Source organism: Myotis brandtii, unplaced genomic scaffold (genome assembly GCF_000412655.1).
Source record: "Myotis brandtii unplaced genomic scaffold, ASM41265v1 scaffold2022, whole genome shotgun sequence".
NCBI lineage: Eukaryota > Metazoa > Chordata > Mammalia > Chiroptera > Vespertilionidae > Myotis > Myotis brandtii.
Genome location: NW_005357525.1, coordinates 5,856 through 31,677, shown reverse-complemented (window position 1 = coordinate 31,677; position 25,822 = coordinate 5,856). Strand labels below are relative to the sequence as shown.

The 25,822-nt window shown below is 55.8% G+C and overlaps 1 protein-coding gene and 1 long non-coding RNA gene across 2 annotated transcripts in view; one reads left to right on the top strand and one right to left on the bottom strand.

Moving 5' to 3' along the window:
* The window catches only part of SLC6A2 (solute carrier family 6 (neurotransmitter transporter), member 2), a gene marked incomplete at both ends in the record, with an annotated part of 25,377 nt that extends 7,751 nt beyond the window's left edge, over nt 1-17,626 (top strand). Inside the window, 12 exons of the mRNA XM_005865283.1 lie at nt 1,725-1,962; nt 4,127-4,265; nt 9,584-9,718; nt 11,016-11,119; nt 12,159-12,283; nt 13,001-13,113; nt 14,018-14,146; nt 14,594-14,693; nt 15,980-16,080; nt 16,404-16,571; nt 16,949-17,020; nt 17,606-17,626. Of these exons, the coding sequence (XP_005865345.1) occupies nt 1,725-1,962; nt 4,127-4,265; nt 9,584-9,718; nt 11,016-11,119; nt 12,159-12,283; nt 13,001-13,113; nt 14,018-14,146; nt 14,594-14,693; nt 15,980-16,080; nt 16,404-16,571; nt 16,949-17,020; nt 17,606-17,626 (1,445 nt within the window). The remainder of the gene's footprint in view (nt 1-1,724; nt 1,963-4,126; nt 4,266-9,583; nt 9,719-11,015; nt 11,120-12,158; nt 12,284-13,000; nt 13,114-14,017; nt 14,147-14,593; nt 14,694-15,979; nt 16,081-16,403; nt 16,572-16,948; nt 17,021-17,605) is intronic.
* Nucleotides 17,627-25,586, bottom strand: LOC106725944. The gene is made up of 5 exons (XR_001361952.1): nt 25,307-25,586; nt 20,403-20,930; nt 18,666-18,913; nt 18,194-18,284; nt 17,627-17,848 (listed from the first exon to the last, which is right to left on the bottom strand). It is a non-coding gene; the product is annotated as an uncharacterized LOC106725944 (long non-coding RNA).
* Between the last annotated feature and the right edge of the window lie 236 nt (nt 25,587-25,822).

Here is a 25,822-nt window from a genome sequence, read left to right as displayed (position 1 = left end):
GAGACTTAACAAAATTCATCACTGAGAACAAAGATTCACAACTGTAAATGGAAGATTGTAAGAGAGGGTTTCGGGTGCCAGCAAAAGTTACTGGCGTGCCATGTTTGGCACGCGTGCCAGGGGTTGCCCACCCCTGGCCTAGAGCGTCTGCAAACCCGACTTCCCAATCCAGCCGAGTGACGAGAGGAGGGTGCCTCTTTCAGGAAATGCAGACGTGTCAGAGGTACCCAGCACACGTACCACCGCTCGCTACTCTCCCTCCCCTGGTAAATGGGTACACTGATCACAGATCCTTCCGGGCTCAGCCAGCAAGCTGCCTCGCAGTCCTTACCACAACAGCCACAACGAGTGGATCGCAGCTGGGATAGAAGAGGAAGCCCGCTTGCCTCTGGGACTTAGGGCACATCTGGAGGAAGCGGCCACAGCAACTGCCATTTCATGGCCCCTCTGACGCTGTGAGAAGGAGGTGGAGTAAGAATCAGTGTCTCCCATGCACAACTGAGGGAGCTGGGCCCAGGGGCACCAGGCACCAGTGTGACTCCTCTGAGCCTCTTCTCCGTTGCCGTGTGTCTCTGAGTGCCTCCTGTGTGCTCTGAACTGTAGGTGACACAGGCTGGCACAAGACGCTTACAAGACATGAGTGTATTCATTAGGAACTATTCTCTTCTTTCCAGAAACCCCACTCCAAGTGGCTCGACTGTAAAAGAGAATGTATTGGCTGATGATATGGTAAAGTCCAGGAATTTCTGGCTAGCTTCAGGTACAGCTTGATCCAGGTTCTTGAATAATTTATCTGGAGTCTCTCCCGTTCCTTCTCAAGTCTTTTTCATCAGCGTTAGCATCACTCTCAGGCACACTCTCCGTAAACACGGGCGAAGCTGGCCATCAGCAACAAGATTAAATGCCACCAAGTTGAACAGTGACAAAATAAAACAAAAACATCCTTATAAAATCATAGCTTTAGTCAAGGTCCCAGAAAGGACTCTCATTGGCTTGACGTGAGTCATGTGCTCACCTATCAGCCAATCACTGTGGCTGTGGGGAAGCAGAGCTCTGATTGGCCAGGCCTGAGTCATATGCCTACAGCTACTTACGGCTTCTCTCTTAAACCTTGCTGAGCAGGCAAAAAACACGTCTACAGGGGACAAGGGCCATAGAACTAGCCCTGTAGGAGCTCCTGATACGTTCAGGAAGATGAGGTTGGCACATCACGCAGGCACTTGCAAACAGGACCCCGAGAACACAGGGGCTGAAGTTCTGACCAGCGAGGGTTGGTTTGTGGGTCCCCAGAAGCAAGTCCTGAGACAAGGGCTTCCATGTAAGGAGTTATTTGGGGAGGTGATCCCAGGAAACCCCACTAGGGGAGAGGGAAGGGGAGGTAGGCAACAAGCCAGCCCCATCACAGGCCCGGGGATCATCCCCACGCCTCAGTGTTCTCCTGCCCAAGGCGAGGGAGCTGGGGCACTTAGGCTCCAGTGGGGACATTAAGGTCCTGGCACACCTGGCCTGCCCAATGTGTGGGCCTAGGGGACTCCATGGGCCAGAGAGAGCCCTCGGGCAAAGGGGTGGTGGGTGCCTAGGAGATACAGATGGGGCTGTGACAATGCGACAGAAAAGAAAGGTGTGGGTCGGGTGGTGCAGTGGTTGGAGTCGGCCCCCCAGGAAAGCTGGCTCTGGGCCGAGCCTGGGGGAACCCTGCTGAGCCCCTCTGCCCCCCCACCCAGGAGTCGGCTACGCCGTGATCCTCATCGCCCTCTATGTCGGCTTCTACTACAACGTCATCATCGCCTGGTCCCTCTACTACCTCTTCTCCTCGTTCACCTTCCACCTGCCCTGGACCGACTGCGGCCACCCCTGGAACAGCCCCAACTGCACCGACCCCAAGCTCCTCAATGCCTCCATGCTGGGCAACCACACCAAGTACTCCAAGTACAAGTTCACGCCGGCCGCAGAGTTTTACGAGTGAGTCCTCCACCCGTGTCCTGTCCCCTGTGCTGGGCAAGACCGGAGCCAAACGCTCAGGAAAACCACAGGGGGAGGGGGGCACGCTGGTCATCCTTTGTGATGGGCACTGCCCTGGGCTAGGAGCTGAGGGTACAGCCCTGGACAAGGCAGTGGGAGGAGCTTGGGTTCTGGTGCAGGGGAGTGGGGGTGGGGAGACAGTCCCCGTACACGTCCCCCAGGCCAGCTGTGAGCAGAATGTAGCGGAAAAAGATGACACCCGTCAGCGCGGGGCTGAGTGGAAGCAGAATCTAAGGCTATTTTAGCAGCTTTCTGCTCTGCAGACTTCCCCTTCCCTCCCCTCCCCTCCGCTCCCCTCTCTTGTTAAGCCCCCGCCCCCAAGCTTCATAGCTACCATGAGCCAGGCACCAAGCATCCCTTCCCATCCAAGGCCCATTGAGTCTTCGCAGTTCATGTTGGTGGTGGTTATTCCCGTTTCACAGATAAGAATGTGGAGGCCCAGTTTTTAGGTAAGAGGCAGAGCTGGGACCAGAACCCAGGTCGTCTGAGTCAAGGCCCTCACCCCGTGCACGGGCCTCCCTCCTGCCCTCCTCATCCTGTCGTCGGGGTGTATTGGGGGCAGGTGTGCAGGACCCTGTGGGGTGACAGGACTCCATCCCGCGCCTCCCTCTCTCACCTGGAGCCTCCTTTCGTGAGCTCCCAAGTCACCAAGCCACGGCTGCCTCTGCATTTTTTTTTTAATGGCACATGGCCCTGTTAGCCAGATGTTTCTGCTTTAAAAGTCATCCCAGCTCCGTCTGGGGACCAGCAAGCAGGACTCGGAGTGCCAACCCTGAGGAGGTTAGTGGCTGCTCTTTCCTCAGCGCCTGCTGGCCCGCGCTGTTGCCATCCTGTGCTCATTGAAGCTGAGGGATTGCACCGATCATCCAAGGAAACAAAACCGCTATTCTCTGCAGGCTCCGCGCCCGCAGCCAGACAGCCGGCAGCTAAAAGCAACCCTGAGGCTCAGACCTTCCTCTGTCAGAGGGCGCCCTTGGGGAGCACGCCGGGCAACCGAGAACTCTCCCCCTGCCTGATCCTGGGGAGCGGGGGGGAGACGCCCCCTCCGCCCTACCACCCACCAACACCCACGCTTAAATGTCAAGTGAGAAACGAAGCCCATTTGGCCTGCAGACTGTGGAAAGCCTGGACCGCGTACTTCCCGATTCACTTTCATTAACTTTCTGGAAAAAAGGCAACAAACCCAAGCAACATGTGCTAACAGCCCCCCAGGCCTGGGCCTGCTGGGGAGCGGGGAGCTGGGGGTGGGTTTGCATTCCTTCCCTGGGGAATCAGCTCGGAGTCTAGCCTTTTATCCCAGGGGCCTGGCAGGGGGCATTTCTGCCACCTGATGGGAGGCTAGAGGCATTCAACACTTAGCCCATAGAGCAATTCGAAGCAGAATGAAGTCAGATGGGTCCAGCTGCTGATTCTGGGTCTGTCATTTTAGATACGTTCAGTGTCTACCATCCTCCCCTTTTTGTATCCCCCCCTCCCCCTCTTTCTCTCTCTCTCTCTCTCTCCATAGGAAAGGGGCCTAAGTCAGGGCATCATTTTGAGTTGAGACCAGCAGGATGAGAAGTTTGCCAAGCAGACAAATTGGGCTGGGAAGCGTGTTCTGGCCCAAAGCGCTGAGCGCCTAATGTGATTAGGGGATGACAACTGGCTGGCCACTGCCAGGAGCCACAGGCAGGGTGTGGTGAGGGAGGGGCTGCCCTGGACCCGGGCCCACTGGGAAAGGCCTCAGATTCTGAAAGGCTGACGTTTTTGTGCTGCAGACGAGGATTTCGCAAACTCGAGACTTTTGACATTTGGGGCTGCATCATTTTATGTTGGGGGCGGTGGGGAGGACCGTGCTGGGCACGTTGGGTGTGTAGCAGCATCCCTGGCCTCTGCCCACTAGATACCGATGGGCAGTCTCCCACGTGACTTGCTGGTCCCATAGGGCAGTCCTGGGCACAGGCTGGGATGGACAGAACAGTCCCTGATGGTGCGGGGCTGTGGCCAGGCGGCCCAGGGCCCGTCTCCCTCACTGTGCACCTTCGGGCTGGCCTGGGGCCCAGGCCTTGGGTGTCCTCCCTGACCGATGGCATCTTCCCTGGCCCCGTCCCCGTCCTCCTGGCAGGCGCGGGGTCCTGCACCTCCACGAGAGCGGCGGCATCCACGACATCGGCCTGCCCCAGTGGCAGCTCTTGCTCTGCCTGATGGTGGTGGTCGTCGTCCTGTTTTTCAGCCTCTGGAAAGGCGTGAAGACGTCAGGAAAGGTAACGCCTCTGTTTCGCGTTCAGTCGGCCTCAAAACAATTCATTTTTTCTCACTGCAACTGTTAGTCGGTGAGAAGAAAAGGTGGGATGGGACGCACAAAGCCTGGGTTTGCTCTCAGCTCCGCCCATCTCCCTGGGAGACCTCGGACAAGTCCCTTCCCTGCCCCAAGCCCCGGCTCCCCAACAGGAGTGGGAGGCCTCCAAGCAGACCAGGGCTCCCACACGTTTCTACCCAAGCTTCTTTCAGGGACTTGGGGACAGGACACCCCAAGGGCCTTGGGGACAAGCCCGTTGGCCGCCGGCCACAAAAAGCGACCTGTTGACCTGTGTTTGATGGACCTTGAATTCTGGCCTGACGCTTCATGCACATGTTCCCTCCTGCTTTGGCACATGGCCATGGCTTCGCTATAAAGCCAGGCATTCCCCCTTCTGAGTTTTTTAGTAAAAGAGAATGCTCTACCTTCCTAATGCCGCGACCCTTTCATACAGTTCCTCATGTTGTGGTGACCCCCAACCATAAAATTATTTTCGTTGCTACTTCATAACTGTAATTTTGCTACTGTTATGAATCGTAATGTAAGTATCTGATATGCAGGATGTATTTTCATTGTTACAAACTGAACATAATTAAAGCATAGTGATTAATCCCCAAAACAATATGTAATTATATATGTGTTTTCCGATGGTCTTAGGCGACCCCTGTGAAAGGGTCATTTGACCCACAGGTTGAGAACCGCTGGGCTAGTTAGTAACAGAGTGCATTGCACACAGTATAAAGGAAGTGCTGCCTGGCGGACTTGGTGTTTTAGCAGAGCAGCTATATGTCTACGTGTATTTTGTCTCAACACAGAAGGTATTTCGTACCATGAGGCCTCATGGTCACAGAAATGTAAGAGGCTGCATCAGTGGAGGAAGGAAATTCTTTCTACTGAGAGGGTCTGCAAAGACCCCGGGGAAGGTGGCGTCTGGGCTGGGTCTCTAAGGACAGGTGTAGGTGGAGACCTGGTAGAGGGAAGGGGTTTTCAATGGGTGGAACAGCCTGAGCAAAGTCAGAGGTGCGGAGGTCCAGGCCGGCCTTGTCCGGCCTCTCGGTGCCTTTCCTGGGCAGCAGGGGAAGGGCTGTCCTGGCCTCCGCAGGTGGAAGAGCTGAAGGTGTAGGAGCCTCACTATTGCCGCTGGCCTGGGCGGGGGGGCGGCACCCCAGGCTTCTAATGCTGCACCCCCGTAGATTAAGGTCCCTCCAGCCATGCCGGAGGGGTAGAGCCTGCCCCACCCAGTTTAGCACTTGGCCAGGGCTGAGCGTGAGTTGTCTGCAGGGAGAGTGATGCTGAAGGGAGGAGGAGCTGAGCGTGCTCGGTCCCTCTGTGCAAAGGGGCCTCCGGAGGAGTCATCACCCCAGTGGGAGTCACGAGGGGTGGGGCTCCCGCGAAGCCCCCCACGTGGAAACACGTCAACAGAAGCCACAGTCCCCATTTGCGTCAGGGCCCCAGCCTGTGGGGAGGGACTTCACATAGGACATTTCCTGTGCCTTGTCTCTAATTGTTTTCATAAACCTCTGGCTCCGGAGACAAACAAGAGCGAGCGTTGCTTATTCCTTCCAGATTGCTTCTGGAACGGAGCTTTCCGTAGCTGCCCCACAGCACAGAGCAGCCCGAAATGAATTGCACATGTTCACACTTCCTGCCTTGGCACGTGCAAGCTCCGTGCCTGGGAAGATGTGTGCTCCATTGCCTGCATGTGGGACGGTGCGGGGAGGGTGCACTCTGATCCAGGAAAAGAGGTTCCCCCAGACCACACACTCGGTGACCTTGACCTATGGACCACCTCATGGCAGAGGGTGGAGGTCTGAGTCAGGAGGTAGCCCCTAGGGAGCCGGGCTGGCCATCCGGGGTCCTGCCTGCCTCCCTATCTCACAGCCCTTGGCTGACCTGGCTCTTAGCAGCCACAAGCCTAGGAAGCCGGCACCAAATGTGGACCTGGAAGATACTTAGGGGCCATCTGCGCCCATCTGCTTGTAGAAATGGGGAAATGGGGGCCGAGAGAGGGATGGGGGTTCAGAGTGATCCTTAGCAGGGCCAGGAATTGAACCTGAATATCCAAGTTACAGCTGAGTGAGTGATTGAGCACGTGGCCTGGTGGTCAGACCGCCTGGGCTGGAGTCCAGGTGCTATCACTTCTCCCGGGTGACCTCAGGGTGAGTGATGCTCCCTCGGCTTTAGTGTCTCCAGCTGCAAAGTATTGATCGTGCCGGCCTCTGGGGCGGTTGGGAAGATGGAGTGAGGGGTCCCCAGTGCAGGGCTGGCAGATGGAAGCTGCTCAATAAGTGATCCTTGTCCCTCTTTGTCCCTGTCATCAGTCCCCTTGCCAGTGCTCAGTGTGTGTTTTTTTAATATATATTAATTTTAAAATATTATATATTTTTTATTGATTTCAGAGAGGAAGGGAGAGGGAGAGAGAGAAAGAAACATCAATGATGAGAGAGAATCATGGATTGGCTGCCTCCTGCACGCCCCCTACTGGGGATCGAGCCCACAACCTGGACATGTGCCCTGGCCGGGAATTGAGCCGTGACCTCCTGGTTCATAGTTCAACGCTCAACCACTGATAGCCACGCCGGCAGGGGCACTTTGAGGGATGGGAAAAGACAGAACACCCTCTCCACTTCTGGCAAAGTTATGGGGTCAGGGAGAGAGAAAGCCGGACCAATTCAAAGCAATCCTGAGTTCTAGGGTCTTTAAAGGAAAGATCCCTTTTGTTAACATTTGACTTCAAGTCGTAATCCTAGCCAAGTCTTCTCACTAATTTGTCCGCACAGGCTGGCCTGGCTGGCTTTAGTGACCCTGGGATCCCGTCACGATGAATAGCATCATTTGCGTAGGAACGATGAATGGGCTAGAATATTTACAGCTCAGCATTTTTTTTCTTTTTTTTTCTCAGCCCGCCACTCCCCACCACACCAACCCTTCCCACCCTCAGCATTTTCTTAAGTAACATCAGTGTGTTCCCCTCACCCCATGAATCTTAGGATGTCTTCATTGTTAGTGCAAATGTCCCTAAACCCCAGTTCAGGGGATCACCAATGAGAAATCACTGGAGGTTTGTGCCGCGCCAGCACGGCCAGGGGTGAACCTGACTGGGGGCGGCTGAAAGGCTTAGAAAAGACAGACAAGAGAATGAAAGCTGGGTCTCGGTGGGACGCTGCTTCTCTGAGAGACAGCGACGCCGCCCACAAGCCGTGTCTTTATTTTATAGCAGATGCCACGAGGCAAAGTAAGGGTGTGATCAAGATGTTTACAACATTCTCCTGGGTTTCAATCCTACTCAACTACATGCACCTGAACTCTATCAAGCCCACATCACTCAGGCATGTTGGGCCACGTGTTTGGACCATAGGTTCAAGCTCACAACTACAGCTGTTGGCTATAATTGTGCTGGGTGGGCTCTGCCCTCCAAGCTGGGACTTGCACGTGGCCACGAGAGGACTGTGCCCTCTCATCAGTCCAAGGCTTGAACCTGTCAAAACACTGTAGCTTGTATCATCTCTGTCTTAGGGGAGACCTTAGAGGTGACCTTGAGCAGTGCTTCTCAACCTTTAGTGCTCATAAGAATCACACGAGGGCTTGTTAAAACTCACATGCCCGAGTCCCTCCCTGAGAGTGATTCTGTGGGGATGAGGCGGGAATTGCATTTCTGACGTGCTCCTGGGTGCTGTTGCTGCTGCTGGTGCAGGGTCCTCACCTTACGTGGTCGGCAAACTGCGGCTCGCGAGCCACATGCGGTTCTTTGGCCCCTTGAGTGTGGCTCTTCCACAAAATACCAGGTGCGGACGCACATACAGTGCGATTGAAACTTCGTGGCCCATGCGCAGAAGTCGGTTTTCGGCCTGGGCGAGTCTATTTTGAAGAAGTACCGTTGATATTTGGCTCTGTTGACTAATGAGTTTGCCAACCACTGCCTTAGGTGATCCTTTGCCTCATGCCTGGATCCGAGCAAGGCTTACACACCTGCAATGACAGGGACCTCAACCCCTTCCCGGGCAGCTCATTTCCTCCTTAGAGAGCTCTATTCGTTAGAAAGCTCTTCTTATGGAGCCAAGATCTTCCTCATTGGGATGATGAGCCATTGAGTTCGGCACCCTGGAACCATGAAAATTCTAACCTGTATCCACAGAAACACAAGGGTGGAGAAGAATTGGGATTTGAGGGGATAGAGAGCAGGGTCTTCCCCTGGGGCCTGATGACTCTTGCCAAAACCAATGGGCCCCTCATTGTTCTTTTCATCTCATGCTCAGAGATAGACCAAGTCTGGCTTCCCGTGGCCAGAGAGTCACTGCAAGTTGCAAATCTGGGAGCAGAGGAGCCTGGGGTGGGGCTGACACAGCCCAAGGGCCCCCTCCCCTCACCCAGCGTGCAGACAGGGCGCACGTGAGCATGAACGAGCTATTGGCCACGGATCCAAGAGCCTCCCCCTCAACACAAGCTCTTAGGCAGCAGAACGCCCCTGCCATCGATTCTGAGAACTTTCAACAAGACTCCGTTCGTTGACTTGGAACACGTGTGCATGGGCAAAGCTTCTTGATGCTTGACTGCAGGCGGGGTCAGCTTAGTCATGCCCTGGTGTGTTCCTGGGGAAACTGAATCCATGTTGGAGCCTCAGGCATGGCCAGTGCAGGGCTGCCTCCAGACCCCAGGGGAGATTCCTCAGAGTCAGACTAGGGATGTGGTGGTCTGGTGGGTGGAGCAGTGTTTGGCTGGGCTGGGTAGTGGACCTGCAGCTGTTGACATGAGCTGTAGGGGAACACAGCAGTTAGGACCCAGCGAGGATATCTGAGGGCGCTCCTTGCGCCTGTCACCGAGGAGTTAGGCCAATTTGGGAGAATAAATCCAGGATTGGTGTGAGGCCGTCCAGATGCAATGACTTCACTTTCTAAGGCATGTTTTCCTCCTCGTTTGTTTTTTGGCAATTTGTTCTCCTTGTTCCTACGCCCCTGGGGGAAATCTAAAGCCTGTGTCTGCAAAGACCCCCCATGTTGCAAGGGAGGGATGGGGGAACAACTGGATAACTTGAAACAGAGGAGCCTAATTCCTCTATTGATTCCCTCAGAAGATATAAACAACCACTGATTCACTTAATTACTCCGAGTCATTTGTTTGTTTATTCCTTTATGCATTCGTTGACTAACTTAGTCATTCACTAACCCTCTGATGTATTACTGACCCACTCACTCATCTACCTACCCACTCAACCATGTACTCACTTAACCATCCAGCTATCCACTTAACCATCTACCCAACTGTCTATTCAACCATCCACGGCAGGTCGTGTGGATCACGGCCACGCTGCCTTACCTGGTGCTGTTCGTGCTCCTGGTCCATGGCATCACGCTGCCCGGCGCCTCCAACGGCATCAGCGCCTACCTGCACATCGACTTCTACCGCCTCAAGGAGGCCACGGTGAGCACCCACAGGGACCACCGCCCGAGGCCAGGACTGGGGAGGCTCCTTGGGGAAGGCAGCCATAGGAACTCTGGCCCCAGCTTCCTGTCTGGGCTGTGGCTTCTCCACCTGACGGTGCGGGTTGGATTTGCACCTGCAGGTCTCCACCAGCCCGCCCATCTCTGATGGCTGGGATTCTGTGGTTCTATTGGGGGGCCTTTGTAGACCCCTCTTGTCAAGGGAATGATGCTCTGTCCTGGGGGTTACCTCTACCCTGTGCCACAGCCCCCCAACCCACCTAGACACCCCAGTCCTATTTCCATCTCTAGTCCCCAGCGCTAGCCTTTGCCACCAACCCATGATGACCGTGTCAGGGGCAGGATTAGCCACAGGGACACCTAGACCCTCCCCCTCCTCCCCACAGAAGCCTGGACAAGATAACCAGGCATAGAGGCCGGGATCTCTCTAGCACAGTGGTTCTCAACCTGTGGGTCACGACCCCTTTGGCGGTCGAACGACCCTTTCACAGGGGTCACCTAAGACCATCCTGCATATCAGATATTTACATTATGATTCATAACAGTAGCATCATTACAGTTATGAAGTAGCAACGAAAATAATTTTATGGTTGGGTCACAACACGAAGAACTGTATTTAAAGGGCCAGAAGGTTGAGAACCACTGCTCTAGCACAAGGGCCATTTGGGTGTTTATCATTCGCAGACCATACAAAATTATCAGCTTAAAATGTAGCCTGCTATACTCAGTCAAACACTTGATTACCTCACCTCAATTGCCTTGGCAGGGCCAGACCAAATGATTTCGAGGGCCATATGCGACCTGTGGGCCGGACGTTCCCCACCCCCTGCTCTAGCACCTCCCGGTCTTGGGTGGTCATGAGGAAGCTGACTCTGGAGGAACTTCATTTGATGTCCTGATTGTAAAGAACGTTAATACACTAGCCGTTCCGGGCTGTGTAGATGGAGTGAGGGCAAAGGGCCAGGACCCTCTCAGGAGTTATGGAGATGGCATCTTCAGAAAGGGCATATGCTTCCTGGCAGCTCCTGCCAGCCCACACAGGGGTGACTCCTGGGGCCGGTGGGGTTTTACTTCTTCCATCTTTGGAGTGATGACAGCACATGGCTGGAAGCCTGGAGATCTGAGCCAGCTCCGATCGGAGATCTGCTGCCATCACCATTCGGACCTCATTTCCCGAGGTCTCAGAGCATCCTGGGGTGTCCCTGCCCTTCGGGGGCAGGGAGAGGGTCCCCACCTCGCGGAAGCAGCGGGTGATGGCTTTTGTCTGCTCGTCTCAGGTATGGATTGATGCTGCCACTCAGATATTTTTTTCCCTGGGGGCTGGATTTGGAGTCTTGATTGCATTCGCCAGTTACAACAAATTTGACAACAACTGCTACAGGTAAGACCCTTCTCGCGGCTCTGGAAAGCTCTGAATCTGGGGATGGACGGTGGCAGAGATGGGAGAAGGGGCTCTGGGCTGGGACAAGTCAACTTTTCTTCTGGGATTTCTTCCTCCGTGAAATGACCACCTGGGTGTTCCTGAGCGCCGACATGGCCAATGGGCACCTCTGATGAAGCAGATGCTGGGGGAGAGGAGGAGAAAGCGGAAGCCACTAGTGCTGGGATGGGGAGCTGGGACAGAGGGACACTGCATGGCTTTCAGAGCAGGCAGCACTGTCTGTCTGTCCATCTGATGCCCAGGCAGGCAAGGGTGGGATGTCTAGGCTGGTTGCATGAGCGTTAAGTGCCTGGTGGGGCATCAGAGTCCGCACGTGGGCACACATGGGGCCTCCATTGCTCTCTGTCAAAGGCTGAGGACAGAACCACAACCCCTCTAGGACTAGACAGAGTGGGATGACTGGGTGCCCGGGGGGCAGGCTGTAGGAAGGCTAAGGAAATGGGTGATCTGCCTTCTGACGGGGGATTAGCGAGAGCATGGAGGACAGTTAGGGCTGTAACAGGCAGACACGGGATGGGTGGCATGCATGAAGGGGATGCCATCCCCTCCCAAGCAAAGCCAGGGAGGTGATAGCTTGTGGGCCAGCAAGTTGAGTGGTCGACTTGTCTGAAGAATGTGTCTCAGGGGCTCATGGAACATAAGCCTGCAAGAAAGGTTGGCTCATCTTAGCTCCCGGGTGCCTGGGTGAGAAATGGGGAGACACTGGGGAGCGTGGGAAGTCAGCTGAAGGAGATGGTGACTCAGTTCCCCGACAGGAATTTGATTCCAGACTTTGGTCTCAGAGTATCTCATCCAGAAGCTGTTGACCTAGCCCTGCACCTGCAGGTCCTCACGCAATGAGGGCAGGGCCCTGGGGTCCACGGGCCAGCAAGGCCACTGGAGGCGTCGGAAGCTGCAGATCCCATAGGTGGCCCAGTGGTCCGTGAGCAGCGTCGGGAGAGCCAGGTGACTTGAACTAACAGGGATTCTTCCCCCCCAGGGACGCCCTGCTCACCAGCACCATCAACTGCGTCACCAGCTTCGTCTCGGGGTTTGCCATCTTCTCCATCCTCGGGTACATGGCCCATGAGCACAAGGTCAACATCGAGGATGTGGCCACTGAAGGTGGGTGGGCAGACCGAGCGCGCGGGGGAAGCGGGGCTGGGAACTCACCTCACTCTGTAGGCTGTGAGACTGAGGGCTGGACGCGGAGGTTTCCAAACTGCCCACGTGACGGACCCTCTTGCAGTCTGTCCGTGGGAATCCCAGGCAGTCCCGGGCCCTGCGGGTGTGGCAGGACCGCCCTCTGAGTGCCTTGCAGCAGGACAGCTTTGGGAGCATCCGCTCTGTGCCAGCAGCCCCCGTGCTGAGCACTCGACATGCTTCCATTCAGTTCTCCTGCGTGAGAGTGTGAATAGACCCACTTTAGAGATGAGAAAGCTGAGACTCAGGCTAAGTTGCCCCAGGTCACCCAGCTGACCAGGCCAACCCAAGGGCCTGTGTCCTTTCCTCCTGTTTCCCATATTCTCGTGGCCACAGTGAAGCTGAGGCTTGGGGAGGCGCTGCCTCTAGTGGTCCCTGAGGAGCTTGTGAAGTAAGAGGCTCGCTCAGGGCAGGCAGGAGGAGGGTGCGAGGCGCTGCCCTCTGGTCTGGCTGCCGGGGGCCTGCCTCCCTGGTGCCTGGTGAACTGCAGGCCGGGGCTGACCTCGTCTGTCATCTCACACAGGACGGACCAGGTGCCACGGGCTGGCCTGGGGCCCACGGGGCCTTCGAACGCTCTCCGCCCACCTGCAGCTCAGACCCTCCTTCCCAGCAGTGCTGAGGCCTGGGTGTTTCTTGCAGGAGCTGGCCTGGTCTTCATCCTGTACCCGGAAGCCATCTCCACCCTGTCGGGGTCCACCTTCTGGGCTGTCGTGTTCTTCATCATGCTCCTGGCTCTGGGGATTGACAGCTCAGTGAGTGACCCTGCTCAGGACCCGCCCCCAGCACACACACACACACACACAGTACTCAGTCTGAAGTCCCCCCATTCAATCTCCTAATTAGCAGTCCATCCCAGAGGCCCTATTTAAATGCAAACAAGGAAGTGAGCCCTCACTCAGAAAGGCAAGATGTACATAGGCCAAAGCCAATAACAAATAGAAAATTATTGCATCCTGGGAATCAGTGACCACCGATGGACCAGCCCAACCGCGCCCCCCCCGCCCCCTCCATGCAGACAGGACCCTGAATCCAGGCGGAGCAGGTCGCCTCCTCTCAGCCAGGCTCCTCCTGTGACTGTTCTGTCACCAGCAGCCGGCACAGGCACATGGGGCCTCCTTCGCGGCTCAGAGCCTTTGTTTTACGCACCTGTCGGATGAGACCGCCTGCCCTCCTCAGAGGCCATAGAATACATGTGCCTATAGCTGTGGGCTAGGAGACGCCTTCTCGCTGAGGGTGGAGCTGAGGTGACCACTCGGTGGCCAGAACCCCCGGCGGAAGCTCTGCCTGAAGTCCCAGCTCTGGGGGCTCCCCGCTGGGGGCCGTCTCCTCCAGGAGACCCCGTTGGCGTGCAGATACCTTGCCTGGGGGTTGGGCATTTTACTTCGTTCACGCTCCTGTGGGCTCATCAGAACCCCCGGGGCTGAGCGAGGGGCAGGAGACAGGGGCCGTCGATTAGGGGAGACGGCGCTAACTCTGCACCCGCCCCCCGTCGTGTCTGAGTCCTGAGTTTGGTTGGAAGGGGGCAGAGTGGGTGAGAGGCTGGGGAGAGGGCAGTGCCTGCCGATTTCCCCAGAGCGGCCAGGCAGTCGGTGGGAGACCCCAGGAGGCCCCAGGGCGCCCCTCCTTCCTGCGCCCACCCTGCCGGGCTCCCTGCAGATGGGAGGCATGGAGGCCGTCATCACGGGCCTGGCCGACGACTTCCATGTCCTGAAGCGACACCGGAAGCTCTTCACATTCGGCGTCACCTTCGGGACCTTCCTCCTGGCCCTGTTTTGCATAACCAAGGTGAGCGGGGCTGCGCTGGGTCGCCTGGAGCTCGGGTCCTGCGGTCAGACATTTCCAGCCCCATGGGTGGGGCCAGGTGAGCTCAGGGCGGGGCCAGGCACCCTCAACCCCATGGCCCGACCCCTAGGGTGACACCCCCCTCTGTCGTCTCCCACCTCTGAGCCCGAGGACCTCCAGGCACCCCTGGTGTGAGAGCAGCAAAAGTCCCTTGACACCCACCTCGCTTTTTCTGGCTGAAATACCCACCCTCAGGCCCGTGACTCCGAGGGCCTTTGTCGGGACGCAGATACGTAACATCAGTACAGTAGCACCCAGCCCTGTCCCCCGCGTCCTCACACGGGGCTCTGAGCAAGAGAGGCAGGGGCCGGGGACGGGTGTGTGGTGATGGACGTAACTGTCGGTGGCCATTGCCAGCCGTGGCCTCAGGCGTCCTCCCTCCCTGCCCAGGGCGGAATCTACGTGCTGACGCTGCTGGACACGTTCGCGGCGGGCACCTCCATTCTGTTCGCTGTGCTCATGGAGGCCATCGGCGTCTCCTGGTTTTACGGTGCGTGCTGGGCCCCGCGTTCCTGCAGACTTCTCGCCCGGGCGCAGAGGGCCTTCCGTTGCCATGGCGGCCCCTGGCCGGTGGCTCATCTTTGCATGAACCCCCTTCAGCAGGTGCTGCAAAGGCCCGAAGGCATCCAGTGTCCACTTTGAAAGAGGAGCTCCAGGGAGGGGTGTGGCTCCGCTGGCTGAGCCTCATCCATGCTCTGAGAGGTCACTGTTCCGTTCCCGGCCAGGGCACATGCCCGGGTTGGTGGCTCTATCTCTGGGAGGGGGCGTGCAGGGCAGCCGATTGATGTTTCACTCTCACACACACACAAAAAAAAATCAATAAAAAATATTTAAAAATAAATAAAAAGTCAAGGGGAATTGGAGGAAGCGGCTGCTCCACAGGTAACTCATTCTAGAGCAGGGCTGTCAGATCCAGCAAACTGAAGGCAAGGGGCCCAGTTCGACTTGAGTTTCAGATCAACGCTGTGTGATTGTGCCAGTGTATGTCCTAGGCCAGTGATGGCGAACCTTTGAGCTCGGCGTGTCAGCATTTTGAAAAACCCTAACTTAACTCTGGTGCCGTGTCACATATAGAAATTTTTTGATATTTGCAACCATAGTAAAACAAAGACTTCTATTTTTGATATTTATTTTATATATTTAAATGCCATTTAACAAAGAAAAATCAACCAAAAAAATGAGTTCGAGTGTCACCTCTGACACATGTGTCATAGGTCCGCCATCACTGGCCTAGACATTGCACAGGTCGTCCGTCAGCCGAGGCCGTGTCCACCGTCTGAGATTCAGACGGAGCGGGGCCTGGGCTGCAGTTGGCGCCCGGCTCTGCCGGGGACGGTGAGAGGCGTTACCAAGTGCCCACGTGTTGGCACCGTTCCTTCCCCGCGTGGCCCATCCCAGGGTTAGTCCTGCTTGCAGTCTTTCCTACGAGTCGGAGAGAGATTTCGGTGTGAACCTGGGCCCCTCCACCAGACTGAACTCAGGGAAGTCTCGTGTTTAAGAGCGTGCACAAGAGGGGAAGCCCAGGCTTCAGTCAGGCTGACCTGGGGTGTGGCCTGGGGCATGTGCCGGCCCCTCCCGGGGCCCCGTCTCCCTCTGAAAAATGAATCGGGGGGCACGTGGGTGACACTCCGTGAGGGTGTCCTCTCCCTTGTTCTGGCCAGCAGGGCGCTCGTCCCCAGGAGTAAGTGCCAGGGGTGGCCTCGCTGCCCGGGGGCGGGTCCCTGGGGGTGGGCAGCAGGGGTGGCCGGGGTGACAGGCCTGCCCGTGTGTGCACAGGGGTGGACAGGTTCAGCAACGACATCCAGCAGATGATGGGGTTCAAGCCTGGCCTGTACTGGAGGCTGTGCTGGAAGTTTGTGAGCCCCGCCTTCCTCCTGGTACGTAGTGGGGGGGGGGGCACGCGTCCTGGGCGAGGGTGCTGTGTGGGGGTGGGGTGGGGGTGGGGGGCATCCTGGGTTCTTGGGGGAGGCGGTTCTGGGATACAGAGCCCTGCTCCGCGGGCAGGACATGGGGACGCTCAGGCCGCTGACACCATGGGGACGCCCACCCCCGCGGGTCTCCAGCCTGGGCCAGGGCCCTGGTGGCTGTGTGCCCAGCCTGGCCCAGCTTCAAGGTCACCTTTCTTTCTCACACTCCTCCCTCCCATTTCTCCACTCCTCCCCTCCCTCTCTCTCTCCTGCTCGCCCCCCACCCCCTCCAGTTTGTGGTGGTGGTGAGCATCATCAACTTCAAGCCACTCACCTACGATGACTACATCTTCCCACTCTGGGCCAACTGGGTCGGGTGGGGCGTCGCACTGTCCTCCATGGTCCTGGTGCCCGCCTACATCATCTACAAGTTCCTGAGCACCCGGGGCTCCCTCTGGGAGGTGAGCTGGGGCCCGAGGGGCGGGGGGGGGGGGGCGGGGGACAGCATAGGAGGGGCATGGAGTCATTCCTGTGGGGGTGAGAGGGGAGACTAGGGTCAGATGGACCCCCCACGCTGGCCAGTTGTGTATCTCCTTGAACCTCCATTTCCACACTGGCAACCTGGGGACAGTAATACGGATCTTGAAGGAAGAGAGAGTGCTTAGCACAGGGCCCGGCACAGGGCTGACATTCTACGCGTGTTCCCGGCCACCGTTCCTGTGGGACTTTAGGGCCAAGTAGCAGGTGGCCTTTATCTGGAGGTGAAAGGGGGGACGCTGGGCCCCGGGGAGGGTGCCCTGGGCCTAGCTGAGGCCACCCCTTCTCCAACCTCTCCCAGAGACTGGCCTATGGCCTCACGCCGGAGAACGAGCATCACCTGGTGGCCCAGAGGGACGTCAGGCAGTTCCAGGTGGGTGAGCCGGACCTCTGGTGGTGGGGCCGCTGTGTGCTAGTTGCCCTGGGCAGGACCCCACGCCCACGCCAGAGTCGCGCAGCAGCAGCAGCGGGCCATGGCTCCCGGGGGTCTGGCGTTCGGTCGGGTGGGGCTGTCCCCTGCCCCTGCCGGCTCCCGCTGGCCTCTGCATCTGGGTCCTGGCCTGCACCGGCCACAGCTCTGCTGAGCTCTGTCTGCACTGAGTTGTCCCCCAGGAGAGTCACCAAGCTAGCTGAGGGCGTCTTATGTTGAAGGAAGCGCTGTGAGCACATCAGTGACGGGGTGACCTGAGTCCTACCTTTTCCCCCTCAGAAACGTGCCTGCCAGGGGCTGGGGAGGGTCCCGGTGAGCTCCCTGCTGCAGACAGGCTGTGTGACTTGGGGACGGTGCCTTCGCCCTTTCGGGGTGTTGGTGGCCATGAGGGGATCGGCCTGCATGTCCTCGGGGTCCTGGAGGGAAGGGGTGGTTCCTGCTTCCCCTGTGCTGCTCCCCAACTGGCCCTGGGTGCTCCCCCCACCCCCGCCCGCCCCGGACAGACACTGAGGCCCGGTCTTTCCGCAGCTGCAGCACTGGCTGGCCAACGTCCAGGTCCAGGCGCCCACTTCGCCGCCACCCAGACGCTGTCCGCTGTCCGGGATCCCTCTCCCGGCAGATGCTCCCCCGCCCCCCTTCCTCCCGTCCCCATGCCCCATGATTTCGTGACCTGGTTTTCCTTTGCCTTCTGTTCGTTGGGCCCGGGGGCTGTGAACGTGGACTGGTGAGCCTCGGGGAGGAGAGGAGAGGTGGGAGCAGGAACGACGACTTCTGTGGAACCCCTTTGGTTGGGGGGACGTCGCACTCAATCAGAGAGCCAGCCGGCCCCAGCGGAGCCCACGGCTCGGGCCGAATCCCCCACCACGTCTGCTTGTCCTTTGGGCCAAGAAGAAACCTCGGTCCACCCAGTTGGGGGTGTCAGCCACCACCCCCCAAACCCGACCAAGACACCTGCTGCCTTAGGGGTGGCCACACAGACCCTCCGTCTCCTGCTCCCCCCACCCCCACCCCAGCCGTGCTCTGGTGTCTGACCCGCGGTCAGGGAGCTTGCGTGTGTCTGTCCCGTCATGAAGGTCCATGGAGAGATGCTTTGGGGACCTCAGACAGAAACCTCACCATGGGTTTTCACTCTGGCTAATCTGGGTCTGACAGGTGCCATCTGGAACATCCTTCCGGCCCCTCGCCGTCAGCTGGTCCAGAGCCACGGCTGTCACGGGAAGAACACAGATGAGCCCCAGTGAGCAGCCTCCACAGAGGTGCCAGGCAGGCCCCCTAGAGGCCACACGAGGCCTCGCTCTGCTGGGCACAGGGGGCCCGGAAACCCACCTGGGACTCCTGAGACCTTGGGGAGACTTGGGTCAGGAACCCAGTGAGGCCAGACAGGTGTCCCTGCTACGGACCCTCTGTTGTCCTCCCAGGCCAGGTGGTGCCCAGGGGTGTCTGTTGATGTATTGTTCCCTGGAAACCCCACCCAGCGTGGACCAGGGATCTCGACAGATGGGGGGTGGTCCCTGAAAACTCCCTTTGTCTCTCACTATGGACAACACTTGGTACATGGAGGGCAGGGTGGGCCCGGACACACAGCTACCTGGTTAAGGGAACCGGATTCTGGGTGGGTGGAGCAGGTAGGAATTTCCAGGTTGGCTTCCATAGCGACCTGCAAGTGGCGCCCTCTGGTGGCGGGGGTGGTCAGTTCCAGCTCATTGGGAGAAATGATGGGTTCCATTGGCCGCACTGATGTGGGGCTCCTGTTTCTGGTCTGAGTCTCTTGCACCCGTGTTGGAACTCTAGACTTGCGGGTTGTTACTCTGACGCTGGGAGTCCCTGTGGCAGAGTCTTGGGGAGAGAAAAGAGGCCACTTTACTTCACAAACCTAGGGAGGGTGTCGCGGAGCCCGATCTCGCTGACTGTGGAAGAAGGTTCTCTGGGAGCCAGCTGGGGGCAGGGAGATGGTTTTCCGCAGAGCCAGGGTCGTTGGGACATTCTTTGGGGGGGTTTTTTGGGGGGGGGGGAGGGGGCCTTTTTCTGCCAAGGGCCATTTGGATATTTACATCATCCGTGGGCCACGCAACATTACCAGCTTAAACATGATGTTGCAGTGAAAAAGTTCCCAGATGTAGTCCCGCCTGAGGTTGCCTTGGCAGGGCCAGACCAAATGACATGGCCAGTGGGCCGGAGGCTCCCCACCCCTGCTTTAGAGACCAGAGGGAAGTCAGGAGACTTTTGATCTTTCCGTATAGAAACTCCAGCTCAGTGTCAGAGGCAGCCCAATGGCGGGGGAGGTGGGGGGAGGCTGGGAGCATCCAGCGGAGTGGACAGTAGGTGGGGGCCTGGGGGACGAGAGCAGGGTGGCCTGTCACTGACGGGGCCACGAGTGACTTCAAATCCCCCCAGGAAGGGCCATTGCTCCCTGGTTGTTACAGTGATTTTTACAAACACACTTTCACCCACATCGCCTCCCATCCGCCCCACGAGGACTGCAGGGCTGGCTTCTGTCTCCCCATTTCCCAGGTGAGAAAACCGAGGCCCGGCGTTTCAGATTCTCAGCTACGAAGGCGGACCCGCGAGTCAGATGCCCTGCCCCTCAGCCCAGGGCCCTTGGACATTCCCTGCCCCGTGGGGCTCACCCACCCTGGGCTGTCCTCACAGGCGGACAGAAATGCGGTCGGGGGGCCGAGGAGGGTTTCTGAGCAAAGGACAGGGTGTTGGGAGAAGGGAGGAGGGGAGCGATGTCATTTCTTCCCCTCGAGCGGGTGGCCGGGGAGGAAGGGACGACGTGGCTGCTGTCTTTTGGTGACAAGAGCGGCTCTGGGGCAGTGGGTGTGAGAGCGGAGTCTGCTTGGCTGAAATGAAGGGTCAGGGAAGCCGCGTGTCCGAACAGGGTGCCCGGAGGGAGAGCGCCTGCAGCTTTTCCGCCGCCTCTGCCTGTGGCCCCTCTGCCTCCAGACGTGTCCCCCAGGCGAATGGGTGATGCGGTGCTAGCTTAACCAACGCCAAACCAACGCCACGGTGCTGCCTCGCGGCGGAAGCTGGCTCCCCAGCCTGGGGTGGGGCAGCAGAGGCACCTGGAGGCCCTTGGAAGTTCTCGGGGAGGCGTGGGGAGACCTCGGTTCATCCTACACCCCCGCGTGACGTGCTTTCTCATAAGTAAGGCTCGATTTCTTCTTCACGCCCCCCCCTTTTTTTTGATAGCAGAGGTTACCCGGGATAAGGGTGCTCCTGTGTTATTGTACATGACACTTGATACTTTACAAGACGTTTAAAGAATTATTTTCCACGAAATGTACAATATCTGTTTAAGAGCATCGTGGTAACATCTCCTTACAACGTCCAGATACTTGGCGTCCACCTGTCAGCTGGCCTTCGTTCCAGATGCCGAGGAGACGGGAGTGGCCCACTCGTGCCAAATATCCTGCTGGATAGACATCCCCAAAGCTGCCTTAATTCTCAGAGGGGGTTCCTGCCCGGGCGGGAGGATCCATTTTGCAGCCCTGGTAACGCGAGGCTGAAGCATTCTTACCAAAGAAGTCATTTCTTAGCCAAGAGGCCCCCCGAGCTCATTTCATTTGTTTATTTCCTTTGAAAGCCCTGGGATGGAGAAGAACAGAGAGGGAGTGTGGGGCGGCGGAAACGGCACAGCATTTAGAGTTGCAGCTGACCAGCTGGGTTCCTGGGAGAGGGGGTGCATTTTAAGTTCTTTGCCCATAAAAGCAGGTTTGGATCAGATAATCAAAGGTCCCATCCAGTGTAGAAAGTTTCATGCCTCCCTGACAATGTTCTTGTGCTCAATTTACAACGAAGAAAGCCCGTCGCTTACGATAGAACTTTCCGGATGATCTGGTGACTTAATAACCTATGGAGCAGAGAAAGGTCAGACATCTGGCCTCCAGAATTTTGTTTGCTTTTTTTTAGACATTCAGCACTTTCTCCCATATTTCTTCGCCTGATGCCAGAAACACTTGGTATTTGAAAAATAAAATCCAACCCTTTTGTTTTGAGGACTTTGAAGGAAACCCGTGGCCGTGACCTTGTGAGTCCCGGGATCCACAGGTCTGTGGCTATGGCCACAATCGAGACGTGACCAAACTACGGGTGCCCTTGAACGTGCTCTTGGGGTGCCCGCCCTCGCCCCTCTGTTTCTCCACTTCCGTGTAAATAAGGACAGTCTCAGTGGTGCCCTCTCTGTGTCATGGACGGTTCCGACGTCATGCAGATTTCTATGTCTGGTGTGGGTTTATTTCACAAGCTGTTCTCTTCATGGAAAAACAACTGTATAGATAATAAAGGATATTCCCGTGCCATGGATCTGCTAGTGGCATTCTTTCTGCCATGAGTGTAAAATGCTATGAATTGCTGAATTTTTCTTTTAAAAAAAGATTTTTAAAATTGATTTTTAGAGGAAGAGAGAGAAAAATTGATGTTTTTAAAAGAAAAATTCAGCCCTAGAAACGGAAAAAGCAAAACTAGATAACTAACCTGGTGTCACTTGGTCTGCACTTTCCATTTAAATATAAATGTGTCCATCTCAGAGCTAGGAGGAGAGATCTAAACCCCTTCAGTCTCTCGCTCCAAGGGCTATAAGAAGTTATTTAGGTGAAAGGTGGGCCACTATGACCAGAGGCTCTTCTGTACCAGTTGGGGGCTGGTCAGAGACAAGCCTCTGCGATTCATAGCAGAGAAGCCCACGTGTTTGCTAATTAAAGGCCAGCTGGGTGTGTTCGCCTCGTCCAAGGTGCTGACTGATGTTCCTCGGGTCTCAGTCCTGGGGATCCTTGGCTGTGAGACTGGGGTGCCCCCAACCCTCCTTTGAACAAGGCTGGGCAACTTGAAGAATTAGAAAGAGAGCAACAAGAAAAGCCCAGAGTGAGCAGGAGGAAGGAAATAATAAGTGACATAGAGACCAAAAAACAGCAACAAAAAACCAAAAGATCAATGAAGCCAAGAGCTGGTTCTTTGAAAGGATAAACAAGATTGATGAACCTCTAGCCAGACTCACCAAGAAGCAAAGAGAGAAGACCCAAATTAACAAAATCAGAAACAAAAGAGGTGAAGTAACAATAGACCCCACAGAAATACAAAAAATCATAAAAAAAAATACTATGAGCAACTTTACTCCAACAAACTGGTCAACCTAGAAGAAATGGACATATTCCTAAAAAAATACAACCTTCCAAAACTCAACCAGGAGGAATAAAAAAAATCTGAATTAGGCCGATAACTATGGAGGAATTGAAGCAGTAATCAAAACTCTTCCAACAAACAAAAGCCCTGGACCAGACGGCTTCACAGGGGAGTTTTACCAAACATTCAAAGAAGAAATGAAACCTATCCTCCTCAGACTATTCCAAAAAATTTAAGAAGGAGGAGCACTTCCAAGCTCTTTCTACGAAGCCAGCATCACCCTAATCCCAAAACCAGATAAAGACACCACAAAGAAAGAGAATTACAGGCCAATATTTCTCATGAACCTTTGACCTTTGACCCTTGACAACTGACCTTTGACATTTGGCTCTCGTCCTTTTGACCTCTGACCATTGGCTCTTGTCCTCTGACCCTTGACCTTTAAACAATAACCTTTTGCCCACTTGGCCTGATACTTGACCTTTGACCTCTGACCTTTTAGGCACTTGACTTGACCTTTTACCTCTGACACCCGACCCATTTACATAGATTTCTGACACTTTATCTTTGACCGCTGACCTCCAACCCTTGACCTTTGACTCCACACAAACCAAACCGAAAACCTAGCCCTAACCCTACCCCAAACCACTAAACCCTAAACCTAGCCTGAGCCCTAGCCCAAGCTGGAGCCCTAGACCTAAAAACTAAACCATAACCCTAACCCTAGCCTTTTACTTCTGACCTTAACCATTGACCTCTAAACTCTGACCTTTGACCCATTTCCATCAACCCGTGACCTTTGACCCCAACCTTTTACTTCTGACCCTTTGACATTGAGCCTTTGACCAATGACCGCTGACCTTATACCTTTAATGTTTACACTCACCTTGAAATTTGACCTTTGACTTCTGAACTTTGATCTATGAGCTTTACTCTCTGACCCATGACCCTAACACACAAATCTAACTGAAACACTAGCCCTAGCCCTAACATTAAATACAACCCTAACCCTAGCACTAGCCCTAACCCTACCTTTGTGCCCTCACCCTAGCCCTAACTCTAACCCCAGCCCTAGCCCTAACAGGCAGTCACTGCTATCTGGGCACTTTGCTGGGAGTCTTGGTCTGGGGTTGCAGTCCTGGCTCTACCCCTGAAGCAGGTGTAGCTATATGAATGCTGAACACAAGAGGGCAGCAGAGAATCACCTTCAGCGACATGGGTGCCTCTGGCCTTGACTTCAGAGACAAGCCCAGATAAGGATTTTTAACCCATGCCCAGTGTGGGAAGAAAGGATAGCTTCGCACTTAAGGACTCAGGCTCTGGAGCCAGACTGCCCAGGTTCATATCCCAGCTCTGTCTCCTGGGCCCCAGCTTCACAGGCGTGACACCCAGCAGTCACACAGGGACCCTCTCGCTCAGATGGGCTCCTCCATTGCTTGTCGCCATCTTAATATTTTTTACAATAAGGGTGTTTTTTTCCTGGTTTTATTTTTGCACAACAAATTATGTAGCTGGTCTTATCTGTCACTTACTAGTTGAATTTTCTTGGGCCTCGGGTCACTGTGAAGATTCTTTGAATTAATATGAAAATTTATTATGAAGACACAATCTCAGTTACTATATTATTACAGCATTCAAAGGTATAATCGCCAGATTACCGAAGGCTGCCATCACCTCCACCTTGTGACAAGCCACCGACCAGCCATCTATCAGTCCATCCATTTAGTCCCACTGCCAATCACATGCTGGGGGACCAGGAAAGTGAATCTGACCTTGATCCTGACCCTGAGAAGCCCATGGTCGAACAGCCAAGCTTCTGGTCACTGGCTAACATACCTTCCTTCCCATTCCTGGTGCCAGTGTACAGGTGAGCACAGGTGAGCTGGCAGCCACAAGGACTGAATTGCTACAGCCACCAGGATCTGAAAACAGACTCCAGTTCCTGCGGGTACCAGCAGTGTCAGCTGTGTGACCTTGGGGAGGGCATTCCTCCCACTGAGCCCCATCTCATGAAGATAACCACCCTCCCTGCCCTAGGCAGTTTGGCTCCGTGGATAGAGCATGGGCCCATGGACTGAGGGTCCCGGGTTTGATTCCCGTCAAGGGCACGTACCTCTGTTACAGGCTTGATCCCCGGCCCTGGTGAGGGCAGGTGTGGGAGGCAACCAATCGATGTGTCACTTTCACATCGATGTTTTTCTCTCTCTCCCTCTCCCTTAAATTCTCTCAAAAAAAATCAATTGAAAAATATCCTCAGGTGAGGACTAACAAAATAACCACCTCCCTGCTCCTGGCTTGTCAGAAGACGGAGAGGAGACGTGGGCAGTGAACAGGTTTGATCTGTCACTGGGGCTGTGTGTGATGGCTACAACTAGATGGAGGGTCCTCGAAGGGCATCCCCTCTCCATGCCTCTACTCAAAGCCTTGGGCCTCTCCCGGCTCTCAGAATGAGGGGCAATGTATGTCTGAAAGAAATGGTTTCATACCCTAGAGCTTGGGGAGCGTGGAAAGCATCTGTAGGCAGGTGCAGAGGGACAGGTGGTAGAGTGTGGTCAAGAAGACAGTACCCTTCCCCCACGGAGGGGGTCCATCTGGGGATGGCCAGGAAATACTGAAGAAAGAACCCCATCTTAGGGGAAGGAGGCCTCAGTTCGGCTCCAGTAGTTGAGACAATGACTCTGGGTGACTGGGAGCCAGTTTCTTGCCCTCTCTGGGCCTCCCTGTGTCCACATGTAGAGGTGGTCAAGTGGCCACCTTGCTGCTCTTCTAGCTTGAGTTCGGTAGGAGACACTGCCAATGCTTGGCTCATGTCCCCTCTGTGCTCACTGCCCATTCCCCCCTCCACACACACACACACCCTGCTGGCTTCTCTCTATGGGAACCTGTGACTCTGCCCGAGGGCTTTCTCCATGGAGCAGAGCAGAGAAGCCCCTGATGAGTGATAGTGTGACTGTGCCAACCATCCACCAGGAGGATGGGGTAGACTCCAACCCAAGACACAGACACTGACTTGGTCACCGAAAGAACATTATTTCCAAAATTAAGGCTACAGGTGTAGATGCTCCCCCTTCCGTGGTCTCTGTCCACTCCCACCAGACACTAAGGTACCTTTTTGGCCATAAACACCTTCTGTAGAATTACCTCTAAGCTCCCCCAGATCGTGGAGGCTGGATGGGCCTCCCCTTCACAGCTCAATATGCTCTGTTTGGGGTGACGTCCTGGCTGTGTCCTGGGCAAGGAGCTCGGTGAAGAACGCCACTTCCTCATCTTTCAGCTTCTGGGCTGCCTGGGTGGGGACCCCAATCTGCAGGTACCCTTCCTTCTGGTCATACATGGGCCAATGGGGCAGCCCCTCCCCGTTGGGGTTTCTGGAAACAGAAAAAACATCAAATAGAAAAGCCCCATCGGTAATGTGTGGTCCCAACATCTCCCAGAGATTTGCAGGGACATTCCCTCCCCCGCCAGCTTCATTTCTCCCAAAAGGCTCAGACGCCTCCATAGGCAAGGACCTCCCCATCTCCTGGGAAGCCGGTCCCTTTGAGAGTTCTCATGTCACAGGTCTCAGGGCCAGGAGTCTGACCATCAGTGTCAGAAGCTACCCCTCCCAACAGATACGCCCTGCCC